The 20,385-nt window shown below is 44.3% G+C and overlaps 2 protein-coding genes across 2 annotated transcripts in view; one reads left to right on the top strand and one right to left on the bottom strand.

Moving 5' to 3' along the window:
* Positions 1–18,666, top strand: part of LOC136629109 (zinc finger protein 585A-like) — a 188,943-nt gene extending 170,277 nt beyond the window's left edge. Inside the window, exon 7 of the mRNA XM_066605243.1 lies at positions 15,971–18,666. Coding sequence (XP_066461340.1) covers positions 15,971–18,321 — 2,351 coding nt within the window. The 3' untranslated portion in view covers positions 18,322–18,666. The remainder of the gene's footprint in view (positions 1–15,970) is intronic.
* LOC136629148 (oocyte zinc finger protein XlCOF6-like) overlaps positions 1–20,385 on the bottom strand; it is a 331,535-nt gene that overhangs the window by 198,204 nt on the left and 112,946 nt on the right. The window lies entirely within an intron of this gene.

Below are 20,385 nucleotides of genomic sequence, written 5' to 3'. Positions count from 1 at the left end.
AAAAATTCCTTCTTACGGCTAGCTGTGACTCTCTGCATTTCACTGCGTGGCTGCTGTGAGTTCAGGGACATCACTATTGCATATTGCACAGCTAGGCCTGCTTGCAGGGTTCTGTATTATTTTTTTCCTGGCTGCAGTTTGCATAACATAAGTGCTGTTTCCCTCCAACTGCACGCCAATAATTCAAAAAATTTTCACACCGCTCTGTGTCTGCTGTATTCGAAATACACCATGCTGAGGGGTAGGCCTAGAGGACGTGGACGCGGGGCGAGGACACGGAGGTCCAAGTGAGGGTGTGGGCACAGGCCGAGTTCCAGGTCCAGATCAATCGCAGCCGGCTGCTGCGGGATTAGGAGAGAGGCAAGTTTCTGGGGTCTCCAGCTTCATATCACAATTTTTGGGTCCATGTGGTAGACCTTTATTATAAAATGAGCAGTGTGAGCAGGTCCTGTCGTAGATGGCAGAAAATGCATCCAGCGATGTATCGACCACCCAGTCTTCTACGCCGTCCACTGCTGCAACTCTGAATCCTCTGGTTGCTGCTCCTCCTTCCTCCCAGCCTCCTCACTCCATAAAAATGACACATTCTGATGAGCAGACAGACTCCAAGGAACTGTTCTCAGGCCCCTGCCTTGATTGGGAAAAAATGGTTCCTCTCCCACCTGAGGAGTTTGTCGTGACCGATGCCCAACCTTTGGAAAGTTTCCAGGGTCCGGGTGATGAGGCTGGGGACTTCCGGCGAAGTACTAAAATATCTGGGTGTCCAAGCAGTTCTCTCCAGTTCGTTGTTGATCTAAGAACTGATTGTTCTTGTAGATCCCTGAATACACAATCAGTCTAACATGATTTTGTACTCAACTTTATTCATTACTAGCGTACCCGTCGCGCGTTGCTGCGAAGACAGACATACATACATACTACGTTTTTATATATCTAGATGACGGCAGCAGCGACCACTGAGGTTTACCGCTGGGGTATGTCACTCTTATTACTAATGGGGGGAGTGTCACTATTATTACTGCTGTGGGATGTCACTATTATCGCTGGGGTGAAGGTGTCACTATTACCGCTGGGGTATGTGTACATGTGGCAGAAATGGGCAGGGCTCTTTCAGAATAGACCGGGTGCAGATTTTGACTGCTTTTTAGATGCGGAAATGCTGCAGAATTTTCCACAGAAATCTCCGCTGAGGACATTCTGCAGTATTTCCGCGTCCAAAAAGCAGTCAGAATCTGCACCCGGTCTATTCTGAAACAGCCTTGTCCTTTTTAGAACGACGGGGGTAAAATCATACGTTGTGATAAGCCCCGCCCCCTGATGTGTTGGCACTTTGCGATACATAAGTGGGTTTTGGGTTGTAGTTTGGGCACTCGGTCCCTAAAAGGTTCGCCATCACTGGCCTAGTACATGTTTGCCCACTTCCAACTCCAATGGAGACTGACTGTAAATGGCTGGCGTGCTCTAGTATTTATGGTTTCAAGCTGTACGTGTCATTGCATACAGTCTATCTATCTATCTATCTATCTATCTATCTATCTATCTATCTATCTATGTATCTATCTATCTATCAGGGTTATTGCATACAGTCTATCTATCTATCTATCTATCTATCTATCTATCTATCTATCTATCTATCTATCTATCAGGGTTATTGCATACAGTCTATCTATCTATCTATCTATCTATCTATGAGGGTTATTGCATACAGTCTATCTATCTATCTATCTATCTATCTATCTATCAGGGTTATTGCATACAGTCTATCTATCTATCTATCTATCTATCTATCTATCTATCTATCTATCTATCTATCTATCTATCTATCTATCTATCTATCTATCTATCTATCTATCTATCTATCTATCTATCTATCTATCTATCTATCTATCTATCTATCTATCTATCTATCTATCTATCTATCTATCTATCTATCTATCTATCTATCTATCTATCTATCTATCTATCTATCTATCTATCTATCTATCTATCTATCTATCTATCTATCTATCTATCTATCCATGACATCAGGAAATGAGAGAATTAGATTTTGTAGGCCGCTGCTTCCCCCTTGCAGGCTGAATAAAATAGCCGTTGGGTGGAACATACAATTTATCCGGCTGCTGTGGCTTCTTAGGAAGATATCCTAGTACTTGTTTACCCACTTCCAACTCCAATGGTAATTGGCTGGCGTGCTCTAGTGGTTCCAAGCTGTACGTGTCATAATACAGCCTTAATGACATCACAATGCAGCTTTATAGAACATGTTGGGGCATGTTCAAGGGCGTCCGATGTTGATGACATCAGTGATGACATCACAATAGCAGGTGGCTTACTTATTCGATCTACGTGGGGGGGGGGCGTAACTTTCGACGATGCTCGCGAGCCATTTATCGTAGGATATTTGTACTATGCCTATAATCTTCCCAGGAGTGTACTTAACAACTTCCCAAAGTTTCATGGCGATCGGATGAATGGTGTAGTAGCGCATAAAGGACAAACAGACACGCACGCAGACACGCACGCAGACAGACATACATTCAATTTTATATATATAGATAACAATAGTTCCACCTTTATCAGAGAGTTTAATGACTACTGATTTATCCTCTACAAAACTGACCTATAGCAGTCTTGCAGAGATTGAATTATACCTACTGTATGTTATGGCGACTCTCTAGTTCCCGAGTTACAACCTTAGTAATAATATCACCCATCAAGGCTATTCTGATGAGCAGGCAGACTCCGCTGTCCTCGGCCCCATCCAGCAATGTCTCTCACCTGCACGCTCAAGCATTAAACGTGCACATTGGCAAATTAATCAGCCTGGAGATCCTGCCGTACAGGCTTGTGAAAACTAAGTATTTCCAAAAACTTGATGGCGGCGGTCCCACGCTACTCGGTCCCCAGTCACCACTATTTTTCCTGGTGTGCCGTCGCAGCCCTACAGCAGCACATCTCCCGCAACATCAATCGTACCCTCAACAACGCGGTTACTGGGAAGGTCCACTTAACCATGAACACGTGGACAAGTACTGGCGGGTAGGGCCACTATATCTCCCTGACAGCACATTGGGTGAATTTGCTGGAGGCTGGGACCGAGTCAGAGCCTGGGACCGCACACGTCCTACCCACACCCAGAATTGCGGGTCCTCCCTCGGTTCTGGTATCTGAGGCGGTCTATGTCACCTCCTCTAAACCTTCCCCCTCCTCCTCCTCCAACAATGAAAACATTCTTGGCAAATGCTTTCACTGTGGTACGTCTTGCTCCGGTCCAAGAATTTCACCTGAACCGGCACAATACGAATGCCCCTCGTCCCTCTTAGTCCTGGCAACAGATCCGAAAACCAACTAAATACAACCGGGGTCGTATTCGATTATTCCTAGCTGAAGCATTCAGCCGAGTGGTAGAGCAATAGTGTCTTCCATCTGATAATAATTACATATTTTAGTGTACAGCTGAGGTAGGAATAGATACGAATATAGAACACAGCATCACTGCAGGGCTGGGGACAGAGTAGCAGCAGGCACATATCCTTGGTGGAAGCAGGCCAGCTGAGATCCACATACTTCCGGACTGATTTTGGACTGATTGATGAGGCCTTTACTTGTGATCATCTTTGGTAATTCCTGACAAAGATGAGTGGTATAGCCAGAAACTTGCATTGCTAACACTTTGAAATGGTCAACAGAAAACATATGAATGAAGCCTTTCCATATTTCTGATTGAGATGAGGAGGAGTGCCGACTTTTAGTACCTAGAATATCCTTTTCATTGCTATCAAATGCCCCTCTCAGAAAATACTAGCTTTTCCACATAGCTGTTGTCGCTTCCACTTTTGTTCTGTGGCTTTACTTTTGTCCATTGGCTATTATTCGTATCTGAAGGTTTGATTTTGCCCATGGAGGCAAAATTCAAGGTGGAGGCGTGGAACCGAGCCTGACCCTGGGCCCGCTAACGTGCTTTCCACACAGACTATAGCAGGTCCTGGTCATGGTGTCTTGGCCTTGTAAAGCCACCTCCTCCTCCCGCTTGGGGTCAGGGGATCAGCAATGCGCATCATGCATTTTCTTTCGTGTTACCACAGTTATCGGAGAAACTTGTTTGGGCCAAAGGAGAGGAGCGTAACTGCATGAACGTTACAGGGGTCTGCCTATACTTCAGCTGCAGAAATGTTACAGGGGTCTGCCAATACTGCTGCTACATAAATGTTTCTGGGGTCTGCGTATACTTCTGCAACTAAAATGTTACTGGGGTCTGTCTATACTGTTACTACTGAAATGTACCTAATACTGGGTTCGGCCTACACTGCTGCTATGGAAATGTTACTGGGGTCTGTCTATACTGTTACAACTGAAATGTTACTAATACTGGGCTCTGTCTATGCTGCTGCTACTGAAATGTTAATGGGCTCTGCCTATACTGCTGCTACGGAAATGTTACTGGGGTCTGTCTATACTGTAACTACAGAAATGTTACTGGGGTCTACCTAGACTTCTGCAACATAACTGTTAGTGGGTCAGCTTATACCTTTGCTACAGGAATACTACAGGGGTCTGTGCATAGTATGGGTGCACTAAGTTTTCCCATCGCGGTGTTCTACGTATCTGGCCCCCCAAAAAAACCCAGTCTGACTAGGGCATGCAGTGTTGGCCGAAGCCCACCTGTACTTTATCTCACATTACCTCAGCTATCAGGGGGACTGCAATGGGATTTATTTATGTACCGTTGGTGGCTTCCTGGGACCCACCCATGCTGTGGGTGCACACAGACTTCCCACAGTGGAGTTGTACCTGCCTGTGTCTATGAAAAAAGGCCAGCCTGACTAGGGCATGCAGTGTGGGCCGAAGCCAACCTGTACTTTATCTCACGTTAGCTCAGCTATCCGGGGCACTGCATTGGGACAAACTACAGGAGCAATACAGCACTAATGAGCTACGCTAGCATAGGAGTCCGCTGTAGGCCCGCGATTGCTGAGGGTTTGTGCAGAGGCCTATGTCCTGGGTGCAGTGAAAGTCCGCTTCCTGCCTAGGATTGCTGAAGCTGTTGGCCGAGGCCTATGTCCTGGGGGAACTGCAACTGCGCCAGATTGGGGCTGTGCAACGTTTCCCTGTCTAATCCAGTCATTGGAGCGGTGAAAGGAAAGGTAACTGATTTACTGAGCCCGTCGCAGATGAACTAGCATTGAAGTCCGCTTCATGTCCGCGTTTGCTGAGGGTGTGGGCTGAGGCCTATGTCCCGAGGGAAGTGCAAGGATGCCAGGTTGGGGCTGTGGAGCTTTTTCCTGCTAATCCAGTCATTGGGGCGGTGAAAGGAAAGCTAACTGATTTAATGAGCCCGTCGCAGATGAACTAGCATTGAAGTCCGCTTCATGCCTACGATTGCTGAAGCTGTGGCCTGAGGCCTATGCCGTGGGCGCGGTGCAAGTCTGCCATGTTTGGCCACTCTGATTTATTTATTGTTCATGTCTTCGGTTGCCTAGGACCCACCTATGCTGTTGGTGCACACTTAGTTCCCATCGCGGTGTTTGACCTGTCTGGCACAAAGACACTGACTGACTTGGGTAGGGGGCAGAGTGCAGATGGCTTTCCCCTTGCGGTGTCGATTGAGCTATGCGACACTTTGACAGAATGAATACTGTGTGGGCACATGGATTCCCCATAGCTATGTAACTCATGCCCACGTTTGCAGCTCCTGACGGAGGTGGCACAGGATTGGAATGCAGATCGAACATCAATTTCTCATCGATTCTCTACAGCATTGTGGGCTGTTGCCCCGCCCCTTTTAAAGAGGGTCGCTACCTGGCCCTGCCAACCCTCTGCAGTGCGTGCCTCCGGTTCCTCCTCATGGCAGACGCACTTATAAATAAACATGAGGGTGGTGTGGCTATGAGGCCAGCGTGTGGCATGAGGGCAGCTGAAGGCTGAGCAGGGACACTTTGGTGTGCACTTTAGCACTGGGTCGTGCGGGGGAGTTGGGCAGCATGTAACCTAGGAGAAGAGGCAGCGGTGCGTCCCGCAGGCAGTGATTGTGCTTGGTTGGAGGCAGTGTGGTACTTAGCTAAGGTGTGGCTTACTAATGAGGGTTTTTCCGAAGTAAAAATTGTTGGGGGGGGGGGCACTCTTGCCGCTTTTTTGGCTTAATAGTGGGACCTGGGAACCTGAGATGCAGCTCAGCATGTTGCCCCTCGCCTGCCCTATCCGTATCTGTGTCGTTTCCATCACTTTCGTAGGTTTTGAAGATTTGCACAAATGAAAACCTTAGCGAGCATCGGCGATATACAAAAATGCTCGAGTCTCCCATTGACTTCAATGGGGTTCGTTACTCGAAACGAACTCTCGAGCATCACGGAAAGTTCGACTTGAGCAACGAGCACCCGAGCATTTTGGTGCTCGCTCATCTCTAGTAATAATAGTTAAATCAGCCTTATACTTATATAAAAAGGCTATATCACCACATGCATAAATGGACCATAGAGCAGACCAGTAAGTACAACCGCATTGCAAAGAGGCATAGTGAATATATGCAAAAAAAATCTTTAAAAAAAATTTATTATATAATCAGGTCAATCTTTATTATACAGAATTTCACCAAAAATACAAAACAAAACAAACAAAAAAAAAATGCAAAAGAAGGACAACCTTCCGGAACAGCCGGAGGGATGGATCTTCAAATAGTAACCAAAGGAGACATTTATTCCTGCAAAATAGAAAAAGGTGTATTAAAATCACAAATAAAAGAAAACAGACATAATCTCATATTCAGAAGTAGCAGTAACGGAAAGACGATATGATGACAGCAGTAGGATATCATAAATGGGGGGAATAATAATATTCCAGATTTAACCCCCTAGGAGTCATTGTGTTCAGTTCATGGATCCAATATAGTTCCTTTTTTTGAGTTGTGATATTCTGTCACCCCCTCTAGGTAATGGTGGCACATGATCAATGACACAATATTTTAATTGGCAAACGGCATGATTCTTCTCATTGAAATGCTTCGTTATGGGTAACACATTATTATTGGTCCGGTTGGTGCTCTTGTGGTTGACAATACGTGAGCGTACCTCCTTAGTGGTCTCGCCCACAGATGCCAAACCACAAGGGCACGTTATTAAATAGACCACATAGCTTGAGGTACATGAATATCGTCCCTTTATTCTATATTTTTGACCTCGTAATGGGTGTTGAAAACGGTCCCCCCTTAGGAGGTTACCGCAACAAGAACACCCAAGGCAAGAGAAATTGCCCTTCCTTGCTGGTGCCAAAGTAGATTGTACAGATCTTGTTGTATTGGAAAAGAACGATTTTACTAACCGATTACCGATGTTAAAGCCTCTACTATACGACATCAATGGTGTATTATTAAATTCAGGTACATTCAAATCACTGTTAGCCAACAAATGCCAATGTTTCCTTATTATTGCAGAGATCTTCCTGCTGTGGCAGTTATAAGTGGAGACAAACGGTACTCTATCGAGCGTTTTTTTTTGGGGGGGGGGGTTGGTTTCAATAGGTCGTTCTGTGTCAATCTCATGACCTTCACTTTAGCCTCCTGTAACAACGGATATCCCCTCTTTAAGAATTTGTTACACATGTCGGTAAGTCTAGTGTCTATAAAGTCATCGTGGGTCACTCGTCTAACGCGTAACAACTGACTCCACGGAGTTCTTCATAGTTTCAGGATGTAGGCTATCGTAAACAAGCAAGCTATTACGATCCGTAAATTTTATGTAAAGATCAGTTTTTAGGCCAGTCCCGCATTTCTTCACAACTACATCGAGAAATTGTACCTCGGTGTCGGAGTGTGACAATGTGAACTTAAACTCCGGACGTACGGAATTATAAGTCTGAGAAAATTCAAAGCGTTGGGCCTCAGAGCCTCCCACAAGACGAATATATCATCGATATAACGTTGCCAGCTTAGGATCTTATCAGCATACGCAGAAGTGTAAACAAATTCCTCCTCAAAATGAGGCATATATGTTTTGGCATATGTAGGGGCCATATTCGAGCCCATCGCGGTCCCCTGTCGCTGCCGGTAGTACACCCCCTCGAGCAAAAAATAATTGTTCGTGAGCATGTACTCCAGCAGCGACAGGGCAAACCGCGAGGAGCTCGGAGGGAAACCAGAATTGTCCAAATAGTATTGCATAGCTGCAATTCCTTTCTGGTGCGTGGTACAAGTATATAAAGAAGTTACATCCAGTGTAACTAGAACGGTAGAATTGCTTATTGTCATATTTGAGATTTTGTTCAAAAAATCAGTAGTATCTCTCACATGAGACTTAGCATTTTCGGCAAACGGTCAAAGGATTTTATCTAAGAATTGCGCAATGGGGATAAATAGTGACTTGCAACCACACACTATTGGCCTACCAGGTGGTTGTGTTAAACTTTTGTGTATTTTTGGTAGTGTGTAAAGTGTGGGTACTACTGGATGTGGGTTATCCAAAAACTTTTCCAAGGGCTTATCAATAGTGTCGGCAATTAAAGTCTCATGTCACATAATCCGAATTTGTACCTGAAAGCGGTGAGTGGGGTTGTTATTTAATCTCTCATAGACATCAGAGTCATTAAGTTGTCTATATATTTCCTCACAATATTGTCTAGTATCCATGATTACTATCGCTCCGCCTTTATCGGCAGGTTTCACTACTACAGTTTTATCCTCAGACAGTGCCCTTCATGCTTGGTTTTCACTTCTGGTGAGATTACAGGACACATTATTACCTTGGCGCAGGACATCTGTGCAAAGTTTATTCACATCATCATTGACCAATTTCGAAAACACCTCCACAAAGGGATTAGAGGTAGATGGCTGAAACCTACTTCTGTTGCGCAGTCCGACACCTACCAAGGAGAAACCCTCACGGGGGTCGGACTGAGCAACAGAAGCAGTCGGCTGAGTAGAGAAGAAACTTTTAAGCCTTAAATTTCTAAAAAAAACGACAAAGGTCAAGATCGAGTTCAAACCAGTTCATCCTTGTGGTAGGACAAAACGAGAGGCCTTTTGCTAGAACCTTAGTTTCTATTACAGAAAGGGGTCTAGATGAGATATTTACCACAATTCCAGTAACTATGGTTTCCTGTGTTCTAGAGGAATCCTCTTCGTGGAGCGAGTCGTAATCACGTTCACGTCACTTCCTTGTTCTCTCATGTTTTCTCCCCCCTCGTCACCTCTTGTAAATCTACCGGACTCATCGGTTGATACTGAGCCAGTGGGTGAGAAACCGAAACGTGTCCTAGGTCTGGATTGATGCTTCCTTGTGCGTCGTCTGTTGGCTGTTTGTCCATATGCATCACTAGTTTTCCTTCTTGTCGTTTGCCAGTTAAGTACCCAGGTGTGAGAGTAGTCCTCCATGTCGCGGAACCATTCAGATTTTTTTGTAGATTACAACTCTTCCTTATGTCATCTCAGTAATGTCTCCTCTTTATCACGTATGGATTCCCATTCTGGCAAAGGTATAACTTCCAATATATTCTTTTCAAGGGATAATATGCGATCCTTGCTCGATTGAACCTCCATCTGAAGAAATTCTATGTTCAATAATATGATGTCGAATGAACATTTATTGATTATGCCCTCAAATCTGGTCCAAAAAGCGACATTATCGGGCATCAATGTGGGCCGTATCTGTGATCTCAGGCCCCTCGGAATACGTCTCACCTTATAGTAATCCCTCAACGTCGACATATGTAACGAGAGTGAGATGTTCCTCTTCTGTTCCATCTCCCATCGCCTCAGCAGCATGTCGGCCGTGGGTGTAGAAAGGAATGCGCCATCGCAAGATGTTCCAGCCATAATCCACTCCGCATCCATATCAGAATAAGAGAAAATTACAGGAAACCCGTAGCACCAATGGGTAAATGTTCATCCATCTTGGGTCCCAAATATAGTGCACACCTCTGTAGATCCAAATTCAATCCAGGAACAAGTATATGCACAGAAGCAGCACTTGTATAGCCATAGTTTATTATGCAGCAACCACCAGGATCAGGATCAAATCCCAAAGATAGCGGCAATAGAAATAAAGTGGCAGCATCAAATGGTGCAAAAAGAAATCCAATGGGTTTATTTTCCCATAAGAAATAGCGACTTTTCGACCAGCGATCTGGTCTTTATCAAGCTCAATTACAAATGTCAATAGGTGCTCTTTAAATAGCAAAGTTAATGCACATACAACCAATCAAAAACACAGAACACATAAGTGAGTAATTAACACATAATTAAAACAGTCCCCACAGATGTTACATGTAATTGGGAGTATAGTCATACTTTTCCCCGAGTTGATCCATCCATCCGGTCCGTCCTGCCATCCGGCGTCTCAAGCCTTATGGCTATACAAGTGCTGCTTCTGTGCATATACTTGTTCGTGGAGATGTGTAGAAGTGCTGGCACCTGAGTCCCCTTTATGCCCACGTTTGCGGCTCCTGACAATTTTGTGATGAAGGTGGCATGGGATTGGAATGATGATCAACGTCAATTTATCATCAATTCTCAACAGCATTGTGGGCTACGCCCACACTTTCAAAGAGGGTCGCTGCCTGGCCCTGCCAACCCTCTGCAGTGTGTGCCTCCAGTTCCTCCTCATCCAGTACTCACTTATAACTAGACATGAGGGTGGTGTGGCTATGAAGCGAGCGTGTGGCATGAGGGCAGCTGAAGGCTGTGCAGGGAAAATTTTGTGTGCGCTGTGGACGCAGGGTGGTGCGGGGGGGGGGGGGGGGGCGGGTTGGACAGCAATGCCAGCATGTAACCCAGGAGAAGAGACAGGCTAGCAGTGTGGGTGTGTAATACCATCGCATATTGATTTTTCACTTGTACCTCCAATGTGCCTAGACCTCTGGTAGACTTTCCTGCTAATCTGTAGGCTTTTTCCCATGCCTCGATGGGGATGACTGTCCTCAGTTCTTTTTCCCAGTTTAATATCTGAGATTTTTTTGTCAACATGTTGTTACCTGTTAGAATGTCATAGAAGTTCTAAGATAGGTTTTACCAGTACTCTTTTGTCAATTTCTGATGGAATTTCAATTCTGTGTAATTGAGACTTTTCTATGAAATGCTTGACCCTAGCGTATTTAAATATATCTTTTTGCGGCAGGTTATAGCTAGCGCGTAAATCGTCAAAGGGTCTAATTTCGTTCTCTGACAGTAAGGTGTCTAAATCCCTTATGCCCTTTTTTTCCAGTCTTTTAATTCCAAGTCAGTTAGGTACACTTTTAAGATTTCAAGAGGCAAAGTGGGTGTCACAGAGGTATCATATGTGGCTACCTTCTGTGTTAGCTCTTTCCAGACCTCAAGAGAAGCTAGAGTGGACGGGGACAGGTTCCCAAGATTTATTTTTAGGTCGGGTTTACCCTATAAGGCCTCCAGTGAGGCCGCGTACAGGAGTGGCTTATTTGAGGGATTTCTGAAGAAGCTGTTTTCCATGCCCACCCAACCCAACCTATCGCCCTGGTGTGTCCAACTTTTAATTTGATTCAGAAGAGTGGCCTTGAAGTATTTCTCTATGTTGGGAATGTCTGCTCCTCCTCTGCCACGTCGCATAGCTAGAGCCGACAATGCCAGGCGAGGCTTTCCACCACACGAAGTCTGATAATTGTTTTTGGAGTTTTGATAGTGTGGATTTTGAAATTAGTACAGGCAGAACTCTAAAAAAGTATACGATCTTGGGTAGGATCTTCATTTTATAAGTCATTATCCTTCCCAGCCACGTGAGGTTCAATTTAGACAGGCGTTCTATCTCCACCTGGGTGGAAGCCAGCAATGTTGTGTAGTTGAGTTTTTCTATGTCCCCTATGTCGGGTGTCATGCGTACTCCCAGATACGGTAGGTCCTTCTCATTCCACTCAAAAGGAAATTCCCGCTGTATTGCTCTCTTCAGATCCCCTGGGATATTTACCCCCAGAATTGTTGATTTTTCTATGTTGAGTTTATATAGTGATATGCTGCTAAAATATGACAGAGTCTGTTGGGCTTCTTGCAGGGATTGTAGTGGCTGTGTCAAGGTGAGAATAATATCATTGGCGAAAAGGCCGATTTTGTGTTGACAGGAGTTTAGGGGTATTCCCTTTATCTCAAGAGAGGACCTAATTGCCTCCGCCAGGGGTTCAATTATAAGAACATACAAAATGGGCGAGAGCGGGCAGCCCTGCCTTGTGCCGTTTGTTATTTTAAAGGACTCCGAGAGAACCCCATCCACCAATATTTTAGCTGAGGGTGATGAGTACAGGGCCCGGATGGCGCGTAGCAGCCCCCTCCCAGTCCATATTGGGACAGGGTACTGAATGCGTAGTCCCAGTGGACACGGTCGAAAGCTTTTTCAGCATCCAATGTCAGCATGACCGCCGGTAAGTGGGACAGCTTCAGGGAATGAAAAAGGTTCATGATTTTTCTCATGCCATCCGAGGCCTGCCTCCCCCTAACAAAGCCGACCTGATCTGAATGAATTATTTCAGGAAGAATTTTAAGCAATCTGTGTGCCAACGTTTTTGAGTATATCTTTACATCTGTATTAAGTAGAGATATTGGCCTAAAATTTGCTGGGTCGTCTGGGTTCTTTCCCTGTTTGGGGAGGACCACAATAGTAGCTTGGAGTGCTTCCTCAGGAAAAGAGCCTGTCTGCATAGCTGCATTAAAATGTTTTACCATATAAGGAGACAATGATGACAGGAATAGTTTATAATATTCGGATGAAAACCCGTCAGGGCCCGGGGCTTTTTGACTTTTCATATGCCTGAAATTTCAGGGACGGACATTTCTTTGTCTAGTGCTTCTATTTGTGTGGCTTTTATTTTTGGAAGGTTTATTTTATTTAAGAACTCTTCTATTTTGGCGCTGTTTGGTTGTTCTATTTGAGTGTCGTTCTTTAAATTATATAGTTTACTATAGTAAGTGCAAAATGCGTCTGCGATTTGTTTCGGATGGGTGATCTGCCCAATGCAAATTTGTCAAAGTTGGGACGTGGTCTGACCACGTGGCCGTACCGATCTCGGCTTTAATTACTGAGGTTATCAGATGTTTATCCACCAAGCATAAATCTATGCGGGAGAATGATTTGTGGCATGGAGAGTAGAATGAAAACTCCCTAGCCAAAGCATTGAGGCAACGGAAGGTGTCATATAATGCCATCCTTCGCATCCAGCCTCCTACCTCTTTGCGGGTTGTTGTGTAGTATCAATAGGTCTTTCCGGCACTAGATTGAAATCCCCACATAAAATTGTCGAGCCCTTTGCCACCCTTGATTTTTTTTGTGAGTTTGTTCAGAAATTTGATTTGTTTTTGGTTTGGGACATAGACGGTGACTATTGTAATTGAAGTGTCTCTCAGGGAGCCCACCAGGACCACATACCTGCCCTTAGAATCGCATAGTTGTATCTCTACTGTAAATGGCATAGTGTCCCTGAATGCTACCATGACCTCTGCTTGTTTTTTAGGTGCACATGAATGTATAACCTGTGGGAATTTTTGTGTGTCATTCGGGTGCTGTCTGTGCTTAACAAATGTGTCTCCTGTATACATACTACGTCGGCGTTACTTCGTAGTGCTTCTTTCCAGACGGATCTTCTTTTGTATGGAGAGTTCAGACCGCTGGCGTTCAGAGATGGAAGGCTTGTAGCCATTTCTGTGTTGACGACGATCGGATCCGGTGAGCTAATGCGGAGAAGTAGTAGATGATGCCTACAAAAACAAAACTGGAACAAAAACAAACAAAAGACATGCTAGATGTCACAAACAAGTGGTGAAGTAGACCAATCGAAGGGATCTTGCTACGAAATAGCAAGACTGTTAGATTAAACAGGGCAAGCTAATGCTTGTATTCTCGTTTGGGGTATGAAAGTTCGTTGGAGCGTTTAGGCACTCTATCAAGCAGTCTCTGGATACCTTAGGATCTAGATGGTATAGTAATTAACGTCCATTAGAGGGAAACTTATTTTTTCTTCTCCTTGTTTTTTTTTTTTCTTCAGGTTTTTTTTTATCTTGGAGACCCTTGGGGCCAGCTCCAGCACGAGCGGGGGGAGGGTCGCGTATATCTTTACTCCCCAGGATTTTAGAGTGTCCGTTGCCGAAGTGGGGTTGTGGAACACGTGAACTGCATTCTCCTTTGTAGCAATGATCTTTGTAGGGAAGCCCCATCTATAAGGTATATTCGCCTCTCTCAGCGCTAATGTTATACCTGCAAAGCTTCGCCTTGCCTCCATAGTAGCCTGGGAAAGGTCGATAAAGAGGCGAATGTCGGTATAAGGGCTCGGTAGTGTTTTTAGCTTTCTTGCTGTGCTCATCAGGGCTTCCTTTGTACTGTAATAATGGATGCGCATAATGATGTCTCTAGGAGTGTTCTCTTTGAGAAATCATGGGAGAGGGAGTCTGTGAGCCATGTCGATTTTAAGATCTTGCTCAGGTAGATTTGGGAGGATTTTCCTTATGAGGCGAGTGACATATTCGGTTATCTCTGCATTAGAAACTTTCTCGGGAACACCGCGTATTTTAATAATATTGCGCCTGTTCCTATCCTCAAGATCCGTGAGCTTATTTTGTAGTTTGGTAACCATCCCCTCATTATGCGATTTAACTATTTCCTCCATCTTGCTTTCTGTATTATTCAATCTGTTGTTAACCTCCTGAACAGAAGAGTTTACATGGTGTGTAAGGCTTTTCAGGTCATTCTGTATGGTGTTTCTCAAAGCCATTATGGCTTCTTTAATGTAAAACTCTGTAACAGGTTTGTCGGATGCTGATAAGTTGGCTAGGTCACCCTCTTTGTTGGTATTGGGGGTTAGCAAATCAGCTACCTCCTCCTCTGCATCTTCAGACAGCCTCTGTTTCTGCTTAGCAGGGCTGCTGACAGTGGATGAGCTTCCCTGCCTCGTGGTCGGCGCCATCTTTTTCCCTGTGTGCAGTGCTATGGAGCCTCCCGATGCCTGCAGAATCTCCCCTCCTGCTCTCCCTTCTTCATCTGCTTCCCTGCCGAGTGTGCCCCGATCGCTACGCTCATTTTCCTCCTCTAAGGGCATGGGAACAGGGGAATCCCGGGGTTCTCTTACCGGGAGCTCAGCTGCTGCTGCGTCCTCCGCCGCCATTGCCGAGAGGGAGCCGCGCGGCACAAAGAATTCCTCCAGCCGCGTCAGGTTTGCTCTAGAAGCTGTCCTCCTGGATGTCATTTTGTGGGTAGGAAGGGTCCGGTGGTCGCTGTGTGCAGGTTGCTGAGTGCCTTACTGAGCGGAGCTTAACTAAGCACAGCCGTCTCGGAGTCTCTCCAAACCACGCCCCCGGAGTCTCCATTCTTCATGAGTAGAGTAGGGGATACAGTTGCAGATGCAGTGGTTGCAAAATTGATGTCATGTGAAATAGAAACTTGTATCAGCACTCAAACATTTAATATCTGAATAAAACTGCACAACTATTGTTTATACTACATGCAGGAAAATGTAAGGTTTTTAGCTCATATTTTTATCAAAACATGTAGGCCCATCCTCTAAATGAAGGTGAACCTTATTAGACAGATTTCTATTTGTTTAAAAACATCTGTCTTTGGGCCAAAAAAAGCAACCAAATGAATCTTCAATATAACCATATAGCCCAGTGTCCTAGTTTCCACCCCTTTTTTTTTTTTGGTTTGCAATAAAGTGTATGTAGCTCTCAAGTAGTGTGTAAGACAGATACCATCTAATAGCACTGACTAACAGGAACCTTTTATACTTTTTCCCTAAGCATTCTTACTGACGTATGAAACTATGAATATAGAGGCTTTAGAACAGAAAAGTAGAACTGCAAGACAACAGTCTGGTGGTCGAACAACATGATCTACTAGTCCTCGATCTGAGGTCTACTGTTAGTGTGATCTGTTGGCATATTACTGTTTAATTGCATTTTGCTATGTGACTCATAGTTTAGATAGAAATGTTCTAAAATATCAGTATAATTTTTACTTATGTTCAATAACAGTAAAATCAGCTTTACTCTTTGCAGATGCTGGTAAAAGGAGCTCAGAGGGACATGTGAAATCTGCAGATTTTGAAACCGATGATGAGAGTAGACAAGATACATGTGAAGAACCTGCCACTATCGTACATATCCCCTCAGCCCCTCAAAGTAAAGATCAATCATCTGATCCTCTTATACAGGTCCCATCTTCTGAGCCATCTCCAGCGGATAAGCAGGTTAAAACTCGTGGAAGACGAGATCATCAAAAAGCTCACAGAGGAGAGAAGCCATATTCATGTTCAGAATGTGGGAAATGTTTTACTTCAAAAGCAGATCTTGTTAGACATCATAGAATTCACACAGGAGAGAAGCCATTTTCATGTTCAGAATGTGTGAAGTGTTGTACAACAAAAGCAGAGCTTGTTATACATCAGAGAAGTCACACAGGGGAAAAACCATTTTCATGTTCGGAATGTGGTAAGTGTTTTACTAGGAAAGGTCATCTTCTTACACATCAGAGCGTTCACTCAAGAGAGAAGCCATTCTCATGTTCAGAATGTGGCAAGCATTTTAATTTAAAAAGCAATCTTGTTAGACATCAGAAAACTCACACAGGGGAGAAGCCATTTTCATGTTCAGAATGTGGGAAGTGTTTTGCTAGCAAATCACATCTTGTTGAACATCAGAGAACTCACACAGGAGAAAAGCCATATTCATGTTCAGATTGTGGGAAGTGTTTTGCTAGCAAATCACATCTTGTTGAACATCAGAGAACTCACACAGGAGAAAAGCCATATTCATGTTCAGAATGTGGGAAGTGTTTTACTTCAAAAAAGGCTCTTGTTATACATAAGAGAACTCACACAGGGGAGAAGCCATTTTCATGTTTAGAATGTGGGAAGTGTTTTTCAATGATATCAAATCTTATTACACATCGGAGAACTCACATGGGGAAAAAGCCATTTTCATGTTCAGAATGTGGAAAGTGTTATTCAATGAAATCAGAGCTTGTTAGACATCAAAGAACTCACACAGCGGAAAAGCCATTTGTATGTTTAGAATGTGGGAAGCGTTTTATTATCAAATCAATTCTTGTTGCACATCAGAGATTTCACACAGGGGAGAAGCCATTTTCATGTTTAGAATGTGGGAAGTGGTTTTCAATGAAATCAGAGCTTGTTAGACATCAGAGAAGGCACACAGGGGAAAAGCCATTTTCATGTTCAGAATGTGGGAAGTGTTTTACAACAAAACAAGAACTTGTTACACATCAGAGACGTCACACAGGGGAAAAGCCATTTTCATGTTCAGAATGTGAGAAGTGTTTTACAACAAAACAAGAACTTGTTACACATCAGAGACGTCACACAGGGGAGAAGCCATTTTCATGTTCAGAATGTGGAAAGTGGTTTAGTAACAAAGCAATTCTTGTTACACATCAGAGAATTCACACAGGGGAAAAGCCATTTTCATGTTCATATTGTGGGAAGTGTTTTACTAGCAAAGGATATCTTATTGAACATCATAAAAAACATGCAGGGAAAAAGACATTTCCATGTTCAGAATGTGGAAAGAGTTTTACTGTCAAAGCAATTCTTGTTGCACATCAGAGAGTTCACACAGGGGATAAGCTATTTTCATGTTTAGAATGTGGGAAGTGCTTTCCAATGAAATCAAATCTTAATACACATCAGAAAACCCACACTGGGGAGAAGCCATTTTCATGTTCAGAATGTGGAAAGTGTTTTACTAGCAAACAATATCTTGTTATACATCAGAGAAGTCACACAGGGGAGAAGCCATTTTCATGTTCAGAATGTGGAAAGTGTTTTATTCGCAAAGCAAATCTTGTTGTACATCAGAGAAGTCACACTGGGCAAAAGCCATATTCATGTTCAGAATGTGGGAAATGTTTTACTAGCAAAGGAAATCTTGTTGCACATCAGAGAATTCACACTGGAGAAAATACATTTTTGTGTTTAGAATGTGGAAAGTGTTTTAATAGCAAAGCATATCTTGTTATACATCAGAGAAGTCACACAGGGGAGAAGCCATTTTCATGTTCAGAATGTGGAAAGTGTTTTACTAGGAAAGCAAATCTTTTTATACATCAGAGAAGTCACACGGGGCAAAAGCCATATTCATGTTCAGAATGTGGGAAATGTTTTACTAGCAAAGGAAATCTTGTTGCACATCAGAGAATTCACACAGGGAAGAAGCCATTTTCATGTTCAGAATGTGGGAAGTGTTTTACTAGCAAAGGAAATCTTGTTGCACATCAGAGAATTCACACAGGAGAAAATACATTTTTGTGTTTAGAATGTGGAAAGTGTTTTAATAGCAAAGCATATCTTGTTATACATCAGAGAACTCACACAGGGGAGAAAACATTTTGAGAAAATACATTTTTGTGTTTAGAATGTGGAAAGTGTTTTACTACTAAAGCAAATCTTGTTATACATTAGAGAATTTACATAGGGGAAAAGCCCTATTCATGTTCAAATTGTTTGAAGTGTTTTACTAGCAAATCATATCCTGTTGAGCCATTTTCATGTTCAGACTGTGTAAAATGTTTTACTAGCAAAGCAATTTTTGTTAGACATCAGACATTCATAAAGGGGTATAGTGAGAAGGACCTTGTGGGTTTGCAAACCATGAAGCTGTTATATTTTCCAGCATGTTGATGCTGTACCCTTTTAGCTGTGAGAAATAAAGCTGACAGAAGCTACTATTTCAAGTGATCTGGTCTCCCGAGTCTCTATGGAGTGGTCCCAAGCATCTTGGATGGAGAAGATGGCGATCCCACAAGCGAATAACCCCCCAGGTTACCACCGCACGGAATAATCATGTAGAACCTTTCTTTGGCATTTTGTAAGAAACGTGCCAGACCTCACCTGACATGGGAACTATGCAAGGAAATCTCAATGCCGGATGAGGTCCGACACTGGATTCATAAGGGTTAAAAGGCATGCAACTCGCATACCCTGTGATGTGCATGCAATTGAAATCAATGGAAGACACTTGAAATCCTTTCACACGTGTGAAACACACATATGAGATTCACAATTTCACAGAACTGATGCGTTTCTAATCACAAACTCCTCCCATCACCTACACGTAATCTGTCCTGACAATCCTGGGATGTTCTGCTGTAGACGGGGCGCTGCAGATCTCTTCTCCTGTGACAATCCTGGGATGTTCTGCTGTAGACGGAACGCTGCAGATCTCTTCTCCTGTGACAATCCTGGGATGTTCTGCTGTAGACGGAGCGCTGCAGATCTCTTCTCCTGTGACAATCCTGGGATGTTCTGCTGTAGACGGAACGCTGCAGATCTCTTCTCCTGTGACAATCCTGGGATGTTCCGCTGTAGACGGAGCGCTGCAGATCTCTTCTCCTGTGACAATCCTGGGATGTTCTGCTGTAGACGGGGCGCTGCAGATCTCCTCTCCTGTGACAATCCTGGGATGTTCTGCTGTAGACGGGGCGCTGCAGATCTCTTCTCCTGTGACAATCCTGGGATGTTCTGCTGTAGACGGAGCGCTGCAGATCTCTTCTCCTGTGACAATCCTGGGTTGTTCTGCTGTAGATGGGATGCTGCAGATCTCTTCTCCTGTGACAATCCTGGGATGTTCTGCTGTAGACGGGGCGCTGCAGATCTCTTCTCCTGTGACAATCCTGGGATGTTCTGCTGTAGACGGAGCGCTGCAGATCTCCTCTCCTGTGACAATCCTGGGATGTTCTGCTGTAGACGGAGCGCTGCAGATCTCTTCTCCTGTGACAATCCTGGGATGTTCTGCTGTAGATGGGGCGCTGCAGATCTCTTCTCCTGTGACAATCCTGGGATGTTCTGCTGTAGACGGGGCGCTGCAGATCTCTTCTCCTGTGACAATCCTGGGATGTTCTGCTGTAGATGGAGCGCTGCAGATCTCTTCTCCTGTGACAATCCTGGGATGTTCTGCTGTAGACGGGGCGCTGCAGATCTCTTCTCCAGTGACAATCCTGGGATGTTCTGCTGTAGACGGAGCGCTGCAGATCTCTTCTCCTGTGACAATCCTGGGATGTTCTGCTGTAGACGGGGCGCTGCAGATCTCTTCTCCTGTGACAATCCTGGGATGTTCTGCTGTAGATGGAGCGCTGCAGATCTCTTCTCCTGTGACAATCCTGGGATGTTCTGCTGTAGACGGAGCGCTGCAGATCTCTTCTCCTGTGACAATCCTGGGATGTTCTGCTGTAGACGGAGCGCTGCAGATCTCTTCTCCTGTGACAATCCTGGGATGTTCTGCTGTAGACGGGGTGCTGCAGATCTCCTCTCCTGTGAATGAGTGGTGTTTGATACAACCATACTTCCTTATATTGTACTGTACTTGGTGGTGGAACCCTGGTGCACATTCTGCAACAAACCCGCCATGTGTGAGCACACCCCAACAGTCATTCCACGTCATACAAGAGAAAAGGCACA

This window comes from Eleutherodactylus coqui, chromosome 5 (genome assembly GCF_035609145.1).
Source record: "Eleutherodactylus coqui strain aEleCoq1 chromosome 5, aEleCoq1.hap1, whole genome shotgun sequence".
NCBI lineage: Eukaryota > Metazoa > Chordata > Amphibia > Anura > Eleutherodactylidae > Eleutherodactylus > Eleutherodactylus coqui.
The sequence above is the reverse complement of the archived record's forward strand: the minus strand, read 5'-3'. Positions and strand labels throughout refer to the sequence as shown.